General features: G+C 39.6%; 1 protein-coding gene across 13 annotated transcripts in view; it reads left to right on the top strand.

Annotated features, from left to right (window-relative positions):
• The window catches only part of epb41l3a (erythrocyte membrane protein band 4.1-like 3a), a 47925-nt gene that overhangs the window by 5532 nt on the left and 27827 nt on the right, over window positions 1–14566 (top strand). For 10 of the 13 annotated variants that reach the window (XM_051097568.1, XM_051097562.1, XM_051097571.1 and 7 more), the window contains exons 2-3: window positions 13071–13210; window positions 13992–14168. In XM_051097568.1, coding sequence (XP_050953525.1) covers window positions 13082–13210; window positions 13992–14168 — 306 coding nt within the window. In that variant the 5' untranslated portion in view covers window positions 13071–13081. Of the gene's footprint in view, window positions 1–4969; window positions 5036–5129; window positions 5223–13070; window positions 13211–13991; window positions 14169–14566 lie in introns of those variants that run through there. The other 3 variants (XM_051097560.1, XM_051097561.1, XM_051097572.1) reach the window with 3 other exon arrangements.

Here is a 14566-nt window from a genome sequence, read left to right as displayed (position 1 = left end):
TAAACATTAAATGTTTTAAGAATTTAGACGTATTTATTTATTTACTGCCGTATGGGTTATTAGCTTTACATGGTCAGTTGAAATACTGAATGTGATTTTACAGTCAAAGTTAGTGTCTCTTTGTTGTTAGTCTCACGTGTTAAGGTGAAGTTTAAGTTTTGTGGCTATAAATAGATTTTTTGATCGTTAGCTCATCATTGTTTTGACTCACTGAGTGATTGACAGGTGGAGTTAAACTTGTCTGTAGGAGTCGATCGTGAGTCACAGATGCTGTGGATCCTGCTAACCTTCTGCTGAATCGTGTGTGTGTGTATGCAAGATCCCATCAGTACCCAGAATGCCGTGTGTCTGTGTATGTATTCCGCTCAGTGTGGAGGTGAGACTAGTGGTACTGTAGATTAATGCAACATGCATGATGGGTAATGGACAATTACAGTGAATGAATAAATCAGAACACATGAAAGACGCTGCTGTAATCTGTGCTATCAGAGCTGTTTCAGATCATCATCTCAATCATCCTTTGATCAGAAACAAATCTTTACTCCACACACGTGAACACATGTGCCGTACGCTCAATATGAGCACAAGAGACAGAGATTAGAGCTTCAGCCGCCTGTCAGTAATCTGAATGAAATCATGTCTGATCTGAGTGTGTGTGTGTATGCTTGCATGTGTGTGTGAGTGTGTGTGTGTGTGTGTACATGTGTGTGTGCATGCGTGTGTGTCTGTGAGAGTGAGTGAATGTGTGTGCGAGTGCGAGTGAGTATGAGTGTGCATGAGTGAGTGAGTCTGTATGTGAGCGTGTGTACATGAGTGTGTGTGTGTGTGTGTGTGTGTGTGTGTGGACTTGTTTTTATATCCTTGTGGGGACTTAAACCTGAATACACACAGACTCATGGGGACTAGTGTCACTGTGGGGACCTAAATTGAGGTCCCCATGGGTACAAAAGCTTATAAATCATACAGAATGAGTTTTTTTGAGAAAGTAAAAATGCAGAAAGTTTTCTGTAAGGGTTAGGTTTAGGGGTAGGGTTAGGGTAAGGGGATAGAAAATACAGTGTGGAGAGTATAAAAACCATTGCACCTGTGGAGAGTCCCCACAAAGATAATAAACCAGACGTGTGTGTGCGAGTGAGTGTACGTGTAAATGTGTAAAAGTGTGTATGCCTGTGTCTTTGTGAGTGTGTGTGTGCGTGAGTGAGTGTATATGTGAGCGTGCATGTATGAGTGTGAATGAGTGGTTAAGTGTGTGCATGAGTGTGAGTATGTGTGGGAGTGTGAGTGTGCAAGTGAGTGTTTGTGTACGTGTGAATGTGTCAGTGTGCATGCGTGAGTAAGTGCGAGTGAGTGTGTGTGTGTCTGTGTCTATGAGAGTGTGAGTGAGTGTGTGTGCGTTCATCGTTCATGCGTTAGTGTGAGTGTGCGTGGCTGTGCAAGTGACTGTGAGTGTGCATGAGTATGTGTATGTGAGCATGCATGCATGAGTGTAAATGAGTGGTCGAGTGTGTGTGCATGAGTGTGAGTACGTGTGTGTGTGTGTGTGTGTGTGGAAGTGTGCAAGTGTAACTGGCTGTGTGAGTGAGTGTGTGTGAGTGAGTGAGTGAGTGTGTGTGTATGTGTGAATAAGTGTTCGAGTGTGTGCGTGAATGTGCATGAATGTGAATGTGCAAGTGTGCAAGTGAGTGTGTATGTGAGTGTGAAATCTTGTGTACTTCAGAATGCTTGTGTTGTCTGGTGTCACGTGTGTGTGCTGTGTGATGAAACACTAGTGTGTACTCAGTTTCACTCTCTGTTGATGTTTGGACTCAAGACTGTACCGAACAAAAACCAGACGAGTGTTTACCTGTGCACAACACACCATTGCACTGCTGAGTGCTTGCTCAGATGTTGTTGAGGTGTTCTAAATGGTTTTAAGTGGTTGCTAGGGTGTTCTGGGTAGTTGTTAGGGTGTTGTTAGTGGTATTTAGGTGGTTGTTAGGATGTCAGGATTGTGTTTTCTCTTCATTACTCTAGTGCTCTAGTGCTCTTGTTTGTGCTCTGCATGATGTGTGACAGTAAAGTGTAATTTCTGCACCATCATCATCATTATCTTCACCATCATCAAACACAGTGACAGTAATAATAATGGCTAGTAATGACTGACTGGTGTTTGTAGCTCAAACTCCTGTAATCTCAGTTGAAGAATGAGCGCTCTCTCTCTCTCTTAGTGTCAGTCTCTGTCTCTCGCTCACAGTCAGCACATCACTCTTGTGTTGTAATGAAGGAGTGTTTCAGGCTGATGCTGGACTATAAAAGCCTCCATCAAACCATTTCCTTGTTTCTACTGTGATCTCACAGCAGGACCTTCAACAGCACTGTGATCTCTCTCACTTACCGCTCGTTATATCAGCAAACACTTACATCCAAACGCTCAGGGTCAGTGCCATATTTCTTCAGAAAGAAATGAATGCTTTTATTCATCAAGAACACATTAAATTGATCAAAAGTGATATTTATAATGTAACAAAAGATTTCTACTTCAACTAAATGCTGTTCTTTTGAACTTTCTGTTCATCTGTGAATCCTAAAAATAAAATGTATAATGGTTTCCACAAAAATATTGTGCAGCACAACTGTTTTCAACATTGATAATAATCAGAAATGTTTGTTGAGCAGCAAATCAGCATATTAGAATGATTTCTGAAGGACCACGTGACACTGAAGACTGGAGTAATGACGCTGAAAATTCAGCTTTGATCACAGAAATCAATTACAGTTTAACACATATTCACATAGAAAACAGCTGTTTAAAATTAGAATAACATTTCACATTTTTACTGTATTTTTAATGAGCAGAAGAGAGTCTTTCAATCTTTTGTTCTGTGGGTCTTTAATGCAGCAGCAGTTCAGAAGAAGATGCTCCTTTGTACAGTGATTTTCACAACAGATTGTTTAAAAGCAGCTTTACATCCTGTAGAGACCCGTCACATCTCAGTGTTTTTGGCTCCTTTCCGTCTGTGTTTTTTAGCTGTTTTAAAAGCTCTTGAGTTTGAGATGCTCCAGATTACAGACTGACATCCACAGAGCAGCAGAGCAGCAAATGAGTTTGCTCACAAACTGCACTCACACTCTGCTTCACAGAAGATAATTAGCATATGAATATGCATTAATGAAGCTGAACAACAGGAGCCGATCAGAGTGACATTCTGACGTGTGATTGACAGCTGACCTGAACTCGAGCGCGTTAACACACATGCCTCTTAGACTGATGCTGATGTGTGGAGTGAGCAGATGCATGATGGGAAATGCAGAGGGCAGGACTCATCTACATGCACAGCAGACAGCGTTCAATGAGCGAGACGGTTAAAGGAGCAGCAGGGGGACGAGCAGAGAGCATGTCAGGATGACGTGTGTTTATTTCTTCAGTCAGATTGAATTATATTTTCCCATAATGCCACAGGAACATTTTATTATATTAAAAAGATTTATTACTGAGTTTTCCCATGGGTGTATTTATAGGGAAGTGATTTTTGTCAGACCTCATCTGTGATTATCTTCATGAATCAAACGGCCGTGTCTCATTTGGCACTGTGTTCTGGAGTTTCTGCTGATGTTTCCACACCTATGGACTCCATCCAGACTCTGAGAGAGAGTGTGTGTGTGTGTGTGTGTGTGTGATCTGAGTCACTTCTGGAGTTCAGACACAGGATCAGAGTGAAATCAAAAGCTCCACAGCTTTGTGTTTGGAGTCTTCACATGGGAAATGTTTCAAAGCTGAATTATGATCATTACATTTCTGTGAATACAGATTGATGTTGATATTGTCACTATAAGTATAATTTATTCATATTATTAGGTCAGGTTTATTAGCACTTTTAACAATGTACATGGTTTTAAAGCAGCTTTACATTCAGTCATACTGTTGTGTCTGTAATGGCTCACTGCTTTAAGAGAAACTTTTAGTGCTGGTGATATGGAGATATTATTCAGCATTATATAAAGACATTTAAATATTGGTTGCTAACCCCAACAAAACAATAAAAAGATAAATAAGAAAAAATATTGGGCAGCAAATCAGCATATTAGAATGATTTCTGAAGGATCATGTGACACTGAAGACTGGAGTAATGATGCTGAAAATTCAGCTGCGCATCACAGAAATAAATTACATTTTAACACATAGTCACACAGAAAACAGCTGTTTGTAATTGGAATAATATTTAACATTTTTTACTGTATTTTTGATCAAATAAATGCAGCTTTGTTGACCAGAAGAGCCTTCTTTGAATGATTTATCCAGTACTGTAGGTCTTTAATGCAGTGGTTCAGAAGAAGATCAGTACTTACAACTTTTTGTCTCATAATTTTGATTCATTTTCTTGGAATTTTGAGTTTGTATCTTGCAATTCTGACTTATTCAGAATTGTGAGGGGGGAAAAATTAGAATTATGATACAAGTCTTTGCATTTGATACTTATTGCATTTTGGCCATACGTTTCACTTTGGCCAAAATGCAATAAGTATCAAATGCAAAGACTTTACGTTTCACTTTCTTTGGCGCCGATATCCTTGTGGGCAGCGCACCGACATACGGCGCCATAGCGCTACGGGCGTCACGAGTTCGAATCCCGGCTCGAAGACCTTACCCGATCCCGCCCCCTTCTTTCTCCCCCACTTCGCTTTCTGTCAGCTCTGATTTGTCTTATCATATTAAAGGCACAAAGACCAAAAATGCATTTCACTTTCACAAATTGCATATGTCACTTTGATATACACCACTGTACTGAATGATTTACTCCCTATACTTTAGTATTTTACAGTAGATGTCTTTAACATGTAAGTACAGCGCTTTTGGGTAGATGAGTTATTGTGCGTTGTTTTTTTATGTATCTTAGTACAACTGAGTGGTCTGTGCTGGTGTGTGTGTGATAAATTCGGTGAGCTATAGATATTAGTGATGAGTCAGCGTGTTGGTTTAACCCCGTGTGTGCCGCACTGCTCTGATCACCGACAGACACACACCGACCGGCGCTAGTGACCGGAGCAGCAGCACACGGTGAGTCACACAAACACACACTCACTCATTCACGCTTTAGTGCATCTGCCTATATATGCGTGTATGTGTGTGCGTATGAAGGTGTGTGTGATGCGCAGTACAGGAGTGTGTGTGTGTGTGTGTGTGTGTCTTCAGTCAGTCAGTCTGTCGCCGGGCGCACCGGGAAGCAGCAGCATCATCAGAGCCGGTAAACCTCTAGCTTTCAGCCGTTATTCTGCTTCAGTCTCGTGTTTGGGTGTGTTCGGGTGGAATGACAGAAAAACTACAGCAGCGATATTTACAGCGTGTGTGTGTGTGTGTGTGTGTGTCCTTCAGCCGCAGCCGCTATGGGAGCAGAACTCACAGCAATAGAGTTGTATTTGTGTAATTTGATTGACAGTCAACATGACACACACACACACACACACCCGCAGGGTCGCGTTCATGAGGCCAGGAACACAGATGCGCGTGACTGTCATTAAATCGCTTTTTCTGCGTCTTTGTGATTGTGTGTTTTATTATTGTGGCTGTATGTGATTTATTGCGCTTCTGCGGGTTTCACGGTCACATGATGTGAGTTTATGAACTTCGCCGGTACCGGTTTCGTTTTTGTGGTTCTGCAATGCGGTGGGTGTGGCCTGCGCGTGCACGCGGACTGCCGGCGTGACGTCACACGCGGCACCCTTCACCGGCCGTGATGACGCGATGGGGAGAAAGACACAGAAATCATCATAAATCTAACGGGAGTTCATAAGATTACTTTAATTATTTAATGATTTAACTTTGATTAATATGCATCTTTAATGTCCATGAATTATTTATATGCAGGGTGTAAATAATGTCATTAACAACAGCTGCACTGTAAATAAAACAAAGATCATTGCAGTGCATTTTAGAAGAAAATACTCCTCCAGATTTCTACTTTAAAATTGTTACTAGCAGTTTCTGAGTGGAAATGTCTCGTTTCTCAGGTGTCAGTGAAACGTCTGGTCTTGTTATCAATATCGTGCATTTCCGGTGAGATGAGGGCTCAGTGTGGCTGCTTCCAGCTGATACTGTGTTAAAACACTTCATGAATGTCTCACAGTGTCACATATGCAGAAATGTTGCTTATGGAGGGTTATGAGCACGTGTGTGGTGTGATTCCTGACGCTGCAGATATGAAGGGCGTGTGATTTAGCATTAGTATTCAGAGTTCTGCAGTGTGACTTGAAGAATCTCTTGACCTTTAGCTGTTCTCCTCTCCATAAACAATAGGAGCATGAGTCTGCTTTGATTTGTACGTCAGGAAGCAGCTGAATGTGGGTCAGAGGTTTATCCGCTGCTGTGTGTTCGGTGAGGACGGACTGTGTTTGTGTTTAATGTGTTGCAGCACCATGGACAGCAGCAGCAGCAGCTTCACTGCGACTCACTGATGCTGATGTCGAATCTGTTGATCCGCACAGTCGTGCAGTGACACTGTTTAAATGTTTGTCTGGCCTTCATTTAGCAGCGTCTCATGAGATCAGACTGAAGAATGGCTTCTATTTCTGACTGTAATTTGCCCAGGGATTGAAACCCGGCCTAGATTATATGATCGTTCTTGTTTCGCTCGTTCGCTCTGTTATTGTTCATTTCTAGAGGCTTTCTGTGTGAGCAAAAGGTCATGTGGTACATTAGGGTGATTTATGTCACATACTTCACCTCAAAATCCAAATTAAAACAAGAAATGACATTCATTTTTAATAAGGAACATTAATCCTGTTCCTGTTTTAATCCTATTCATATTCTTTGCATCACTTTCATTACAGTTACATTAGTTTGACTGGAAACAAAATTTTCAGTTTTCTGTAATGCATCTAAACATTTTATATACTTTACGTATTTGTTATTACTCTCAGTGGCCGTTCGTCTTATTATGAAAGCCCATTTCCATCACGGAATAAAAAATAAAACATAATAATAACTTTTTATCTCACAGTTCTGAATTTTTTGCAACATATAAACAGAATTATCAGATGTAAACCTGCAGTTCTCCAAATTAGTTACTTTTTAATTATTTATTTCATATCAGAAAGGAAAAGCTGTGAGAAATAAAATTATCAGATAAAATGTAACAATTAGCATTTTTTTTTTTAATTACAGCTTCCAAACTTGCTCTCATGTCTGTAATACAATGATTTAAAAAACTGCATTAATTAAAAGCAGCAGAAGAAATACTGCCATAATGTATAAATATTTAACTTTGTACATAATGTAAATATTTACATATTGCATAACAGTAATGAGAATTGTTTTGATTTAATTGCCACAGAAATGAAAAGACAATAAAAACACATTTTCTTTAGAATATTAAGGTGTAATATTTATATTTATTTAATATTAATAGGTTTGACTGGTTTTGTGTAGTTCTTGTGTTTTGAGTTTGAGATCGTCTCCAAAAGCAACTCTTTTGTCTTCGTTTTCCCTTGTTTAATCATGTGAGTGGCGCAGATCTGTAGAGATTGTGTGGTGTAATTATTATCATTTCTGAGCATCATTGAGGTGTTTCAGTGGTTCGTTGTGTTTATATCAGGCAGGTTTGAGCTTCATTCACAGATTGGTCAACACTAAATATCAGAACGCAGTAATGAGTCGAGTGTTTTCCTGTCAGCTGTGTGAGTGTCACTCATTGAATGATTGCTCAGCTGAGGGTTGAGAGTGTTGGACTCATGAATAATGCAGTGGGTCGTGTGATTGCGTCGCATGTGTTCAAGCAGCTGCTCCTGCACCGGATCTGTGTTCTGCTGGTTTAGTTCTGGATCAGAGAGGAATCAGAGTTCAGGTCATGCTGATGTGTGTATGTGCAATCATAAGCGGGTGTTTGTCGCTCTCAGCTGTGTGCTGATGTGCAGGAAGCTCTTAATGTCACACGACTGTATCGAAGCAGCTGATTGGCTGAGAGCCGCTGGCGTGTCCTCTGCAGAGAGACAAAGACACAGAGCAGAATGTCTCAAGGACTCACAGACCAGACCTAAACCACATCCTCAGACCAGAAACCAGAACAAATCACACAAAACTTTGTGTTCTGTTACAATCTCTCTGTTTACCTGTTTATACTTCAGTATATGAAATATGCACTATGGATTCCTACAGTGTGTTTTTGAGGTAATACTTGAAAATGTGAAATATTGTATTTTTAATTTAGCTCTGTGTGGGTTTCACTGTGTAATGTTGTGTTAGGTCAGGCTTTTTTCAAACAGCGGAAGCTGATAATGAATTAAATCATATAAATATAACATTAAAATAACATTTACTAAAATGAATTCAATCATAAAATGTGAATAAAGTCAAAACAAAACATTTATTAAAATACATTTTTTATGTGTTTACCTCTATGTCATGTGACTATTAAATGTCATCAGAGAACCATGAACATGTGAATTAAATGACTGAAATATTAGCTTAAAATCTCAATAAATATTTGAAGAGTTCATCTGCAAAAACATATTAACATTTTTCAAAAATCATGTTTTTTGCATTCCAGTTAATCTCAATCAAACTGCATGTGGGTTATTTTGATTGTGTAAAAAATAACTACAAAGTACAGTTAACTTACAATAAAACACAATAAAAACATGATAACATAAAAAAACATGATTTTTGAAAATTGAAAATGGATCATTACTATATCTCTGAATCGTTGAATTCACTAGAGCATTCACTCTGAATTCACAGTATCATAACTATGAAAAATACAGTGACCGTCATAGATGCACCTTTTTACATGTATCAATCTGTAAATGCTGTATCATTTATAAAAATGCATCTAAATAACAGTAAAACTGTGGTAACTTGCTGTTAGCCGCCACTTTCATCACCAGCAGAGACATCACAGGATTCACAAATGATTTCATGTGAATCTATGATGACCTTGCGGAAGTAAAATTACACCATATTAACTATGGTAGAGCTGTGTAAAGGAGCGAGTCACACGGCGCCCATCAGCTCTCAGACGCACCATCACGGTTTTGCTTGTTTGTTTTGACAGCTGAATATCACAGACGCTGCAGAACATCTGAATCTCTGCAGTCATTTGCAGTGAAATCTGCTGCTGCAGGAACGGCTCTGAGAGCGTAACACACACACACACACACACACACACACACATTACAGCAACTCACTCACACTGATTCCTGCTATAAATCCTCATTGTGACCTTTGACCCCTGCAGCACACAGCTGTCAGTCGTGCTCTGAATCAGATGAGTGAGCCTCTTCTCTACTGCTGTTACTGGGGATAAAGAGTGTCCGTTATTAGTGATAATAATAATAACGAGATTAAAACGTTTGTCAAGACAAGCTTTAAGTTGGCTTGAGAAACCCAGAACAGGACGTTTGAAAATTTTAAAAAAGTTTTAAGTTTGATGGTTTTCAGTTTGAAATAGTTTGAAGTTTAAAGTAGTTTTAAAAGGTTAAAGTTTGAATGCAGTCTTTCAAATAGATAGATAGATAGAAAGATAGATAATTAACATGTTGTTAGTATGATTCTAACATTTTTAGCATGTTACTAGCATGTTGCTAGCATGTTTTTAGTGTGATTAGCATGTTACTCGCATGTTCGTAGCATAATTAGCAAGTCGTTAGCATATTTTTAGCATAGTTAACTAGTTGTTACTATGTTGCTAGTCTTGTTTCTAGCATGATTAGCATGCTGCTAGCATGATTAACAAGTTGTTAACATGTTTTTAGCATAATTAGCAAGTGGTTAGCATGTTGCTAGCATATTTCTAGCATGATTGGCAAGTTGTTAGCCTGTTTATAGCATGATTAGCAAGTTGCTAGCATGTTTCTAGCATGATTACCAAGTTGTTAACATGTTGCTGGCATGTTTCTTGCTTGATTAGCAAGTTGCTAACATGTTTCTAGCATGATTAGCAAGTTACTAGCATGTTTATAGCGTGATTAGCATGTTACTATCATGTTGATAGCATGATTAGCAAGGTATTAGCATGTCCCTAGTTTTTTACTAGCATGATTAGCAAGTTACTAGCATGATTAGCATGTTAATAGCATGATTCTAGTTGCTAGGCTTGGCTAGATGGATAAATAGACTAGAAATATTAGAATGAAAGTCTGAATTGATTAGAAATAGTACAGGAAGTCTTGATTTAGTCTCAAGGGAGTTCAAGTTTGGATTTTGTCAGCTGGAGTTAGAATAGTGTTGCTCATTTGAACATTCCGTCAATGTAATTCTATGGGATTTGTATGATTTTTAATCTTTAATTTTATGAAAACTATAAGTCAGATCAGTTAGAAAAGAGACAGCGACCCGAGTCAGACCAGTCTGAAGATCAGGCCTGAGTTTGGTGGTTCTAGCTTGAAAGCTCTAGGAGGAAAAGCGTTCAGAAATTTGGCCAAGAAGAAGAAGAAGAAGAAAAAGTTTAAGTAGCAGATCAGTAGGTCAAACCAACCTAATAATAATATCATTAATATAACGCCTTTCCAGAGCCCAGTGATGCATAGTTGTGAATCCATGCATTACTTAAGATGAATAACACTGAGAAAAACAAACTGAATTGAGATTTTAACTCCATTGTGCTGTTTACTGCAGTAGGTCACTCATCACTAGTACTAGTGCTCATAACAATGTGACCAAACCATTTGTGTACTGCATTAATCTACCAGCCAGCAAACACACATAGCAACGGCACAAACAAACATGACTCACATTTTCTTCAGAATCTAGTTTTTCTAGTAATTGCAGGTTTGTGATAAATCGTTAACCTCAGAGTCACTTCTGCTTCTGGGAATCGGTAATTGAATCACAACAATGATGCTTCAATCTGTTTCCTCACGTCATCGGCGTATGAGCTCCTCTGAACTCCTCTTAAATAAATTCGTCTGTGTTCTCTAATTATGGCTGTGACTCATTAGGAACAGATTTGATTTCACAGTGTTTCCCGCTCTCATACGGAGGCTGAAAGCTCTTTCTTCGCTCGTGTGGAACAGATATCAGCACGAGTTTGGGTTTTTGTAATATGAATGTCTTGTGCCGTAGAGATGCGTTCGTGTGTTTGAGCGTCGCTGCTGCTCTGAACGTCTGTGTTATTAAAGATCACACGGGAGTTTGATTGGCGGCTGTCACTCATGCAGAGCGTCAGTCATGAGGCGTCTGAGGAATAAGAAACTCATTCGTGGTTGAACGTTCATGCATGATTGATCCTGCAGTCGTCGCTGATGATGGTGATGAGTCACTGTTGCTTCCTTATGAGAAATAAAACTGAAACACAAGACTCACTAATTCATCCAGTGAGAGTCTAGAAATAAAAAATAAACGAGGAGCGGCTCTGATCATTTATAGATGCTCTGTGTCGTTTTTTGACAGTACTAAAGCATCGAAATATCAAAATACGTTTTCAGGTTTTTAAGAAACGTATTAAGTTCACAAACTTGTTTCTCAGAGACACAGTGCTACAGCCAGTTTGAGATGTTCAGGGTTGCCAGGTTTTCACAAGAAAACCCATCCAATTGCTTCTCAAAACTAGCCCAAAACTAGCCCAGTCACATTCCGGGGTGTAAAATACATGTTTTTTGTCAGGATTCACCAGGTAAATTCACATTCCAGTGGCTAAACATGACATTAATGGGGTCGCTTAAACCTGCAGACATGAAAAACAACCTGCAGCAACAGTGTTAAAGTAGCCCAATTCTGCGGGAAAACCGTGGACTTGGCAACACTGTCTGTGTTTGAATGTCTGGTTTTGTTTTGGTCTGTGTGACTCCGCCCACTAACAATTCATCCAGTAGGATTTCAACACCCTGGGTTGCCAGTTGGTGGAAAACACACCATATTGCAGCCATGGAAGCTTTCAAACTGGATGAGAGAACACAGACTTTACCCAACTTAAAATGCCTTTACATGCATTACAAGCTGAGGAATATTAAACATGGATAAACTCAGAAGCTTACGGTGTTAGGCTGGTTGCTCTGCATAGTCATTGCTCTTGTTCCTGTTGTGTGTCCTCAATCTGGCAACCTGCATTAGTGTTGAGTCTGAGAAGGAGAAACGACTTTATGAATTTGGCCTGCAGTACACATTTCAACCACTAGCTGTCAGTATTACATACTACGCATTTAATTAGAAATGTTTGATTTCATATCAAGATCTCCGGTTTGAGACACATGTGAGATTGAGACATGTGAGTCGTCTGGAGAAACATCTGAGACACAGGACACATCTTTATCTCAGAGAAACATTAGAGATTTTAAAGTTTGTGATTTTCTGTAATTTGTTCCCTTGCAGTTATAACGCTGTGATCAATATAAAACATTAAACAATAAAACATTTCACTGTTAATTCCACAAAGCAACCACTCAGAACACCCCGGAAACCAGCTTTTCCCCTAACAGGTCTAGTCCACCTTCTGACGACACAGATTCTCATATAGTCACAGCTTCCTGTTTCAGCAGTCGAGCGCCGATTCTTCATTCAGCTCACGCAGGACCGTCTCCGATCTCACACACACACACACTCGAGTCCCTCAGCGGCAGAATCTATATTTGTCCTCTACAGAAATGAAAGCAGCATTCTAATGAAGGACAGGAAGCGCAGCGGCTGGCTTCCTGTTTGCACTGTTTGATGTGATGAAGAGCTTTCATCTTCCTCATCTGATGGGATTCTTTCACTCTCTGTCGTTTGATCTCTTTCTGCTCTCTGCATGTGGATCAGGCCCCGTTAGTAAGAAACAGATGCGTTTATTGTGCTGTAAAACAGTTTCATGTGCATATGCTTCTTTATTTCTTCTCCGTCTCTCGTCTTTCCCGTAATGCCTGTGATCCAGAACATCTACAGAGTCCTGCAGATAAATGCTCAAGACTGTCAAAAAAAGACAAACTCGTGAAAGATTCATGATCCCGTGCTTCGTTCGTTGCGCTCACATGTGACTCGTGCGAACGGGAATCAAAGTAAAGTTCAGAGTTAAGCTTAAGCTGCTATTTGTTTGTTGTGATCTGCTCAGAATAATTCTGTCATTCTTTGCCTGTAAACTCTTCATGTCACAGGTTTTCATGTGCGTTTGTTTCTGCTCTGATCACAGTTTGATTTGAAATGACGACAGAACCAGAGAGCCAATCAGAGCAGCAGGGGGCCAGTGCGGCTCCGCCCCAATCAGCCCCGCCCCTTGACAACCAGCTTCCTCCTGCCGCCGCCCACAGCACACCTGTGAGGAGAGAACAGGTACTGTTTGCAGCATTTCCATTATTTTTCTATGTAAACATGCAGTAGACATATACATACATATGAAACGCCTTTCTGAAACTGTTAAAAAAAAACAAAAAACAAAGTTCAACTTTGCATTTTTTTTTTCAATCCAATGATTTTTATCTTCCGTTTTTAACACAAAAATGCATTGTGTGAATTATTATTATTATTATATATTATTATTATAGGAAATTTTTTATATGAAGAGTTCATTTGCAGTAGATAACTCAGATAACTAAACAGTTTTTAAGTTTTCAGTTTTTTCATTTTGCATTCCAATTAACACGCTACAAACTGCAGTGGGGTATTTTGATTAATAAAAAGAACTAAAAAAACACAGCTAACTAACACAATAAAAACATGATAACATAATAAAAAAAGCTACATTAAAGAGCATCAAACTGCATTCATTGTTTGAATTACATCATAAAATGGACTAAATTGAAAGTTGTGAGTTTGTTTCCTATCAAAGAACGATGTTTAGTAAAGTTTTGCTCATGCATCACCTGAAAATAGCAAAGATTAATAGGTTGATCTTGGAATTTAAGAATGCAGTAGTTGAAATAAAGAACACTAAATCATATAAAAATGATATTTTCAACCCAGCCCTAGTAAAAAGAGTTGAAGATTGAAATGACATGAAAGGGCTTTAGCTGATTGTTGACAGACGCTGCTCAACGCTGAACTCATGAACACACACATTTCAGCGTGTGATCGTGTGTTGTGTGTGTTGTGTGTGTGTGTGTGTGTTTGTCAGGGCGGTGGAGTCGCGCAGGGGAAAGGCGATCAGCAGTCGGCCGAGGACGACGGCACGTCCCACTGGTCCTCCTCCAGTAAACTCACCCGATCTCCTGTCAAAATCAGCAGGAAACCCAAGAACATGCAGTGCAAGGTGACGCTGCTGGACGGGTCCGACTACACCTGTGTGGTGGAGGTGAGACCGCAGACACGTCCGTACATCACTACCTGAGACTGAATATGAAACTCCAGATGCTCCATATTACAACAAGCACAGAGAACCACACCTGAAACACGTGTTTTCCTGTCTCTGGCTCTGATATTGACTCTCTGTTGCATCACATGGAGGATTTTCATTTCAGAAATGCAGGAGCTTTTTCAATTATTTCCTTAATTTCGTCTGAAAATAAATGCTTTTTGTAGTGCTTCTGTAAGACGAGCACTGCTTCCTCTTTACAGTTGTATTCCTCTCTATATTTTGAAGGTTTGTTCATATTTCATTTACACTGATTTATACATTTCTGCATTTTCCTCCATATAATGGACTGATATGGTACAAATGCAGTTATAAATGATCCCAGCCGAGGAAGAAGG

The sequence above is a fragment of the Labeo rohita genome, chromosome 24 (assembly GCF_022985175.1).
Source record: "Labeo rohita strain BAU-BD-2019 chromosome 24, IGBB_LRoh.1.0, whole genome shotgun sequence".
Classification (NCBI taxonomy): domain Eukaryota; kingdom Metazoa; phylum Chordata; class Actinopteri; order Cypriniformes; family Cyprinidae; genus Labeo; species Labeo rohita.
Note: the sequence above shows the minus strand (reverse complement) of the source record. Positions and strands in the feature narration are given on the sequence as shown.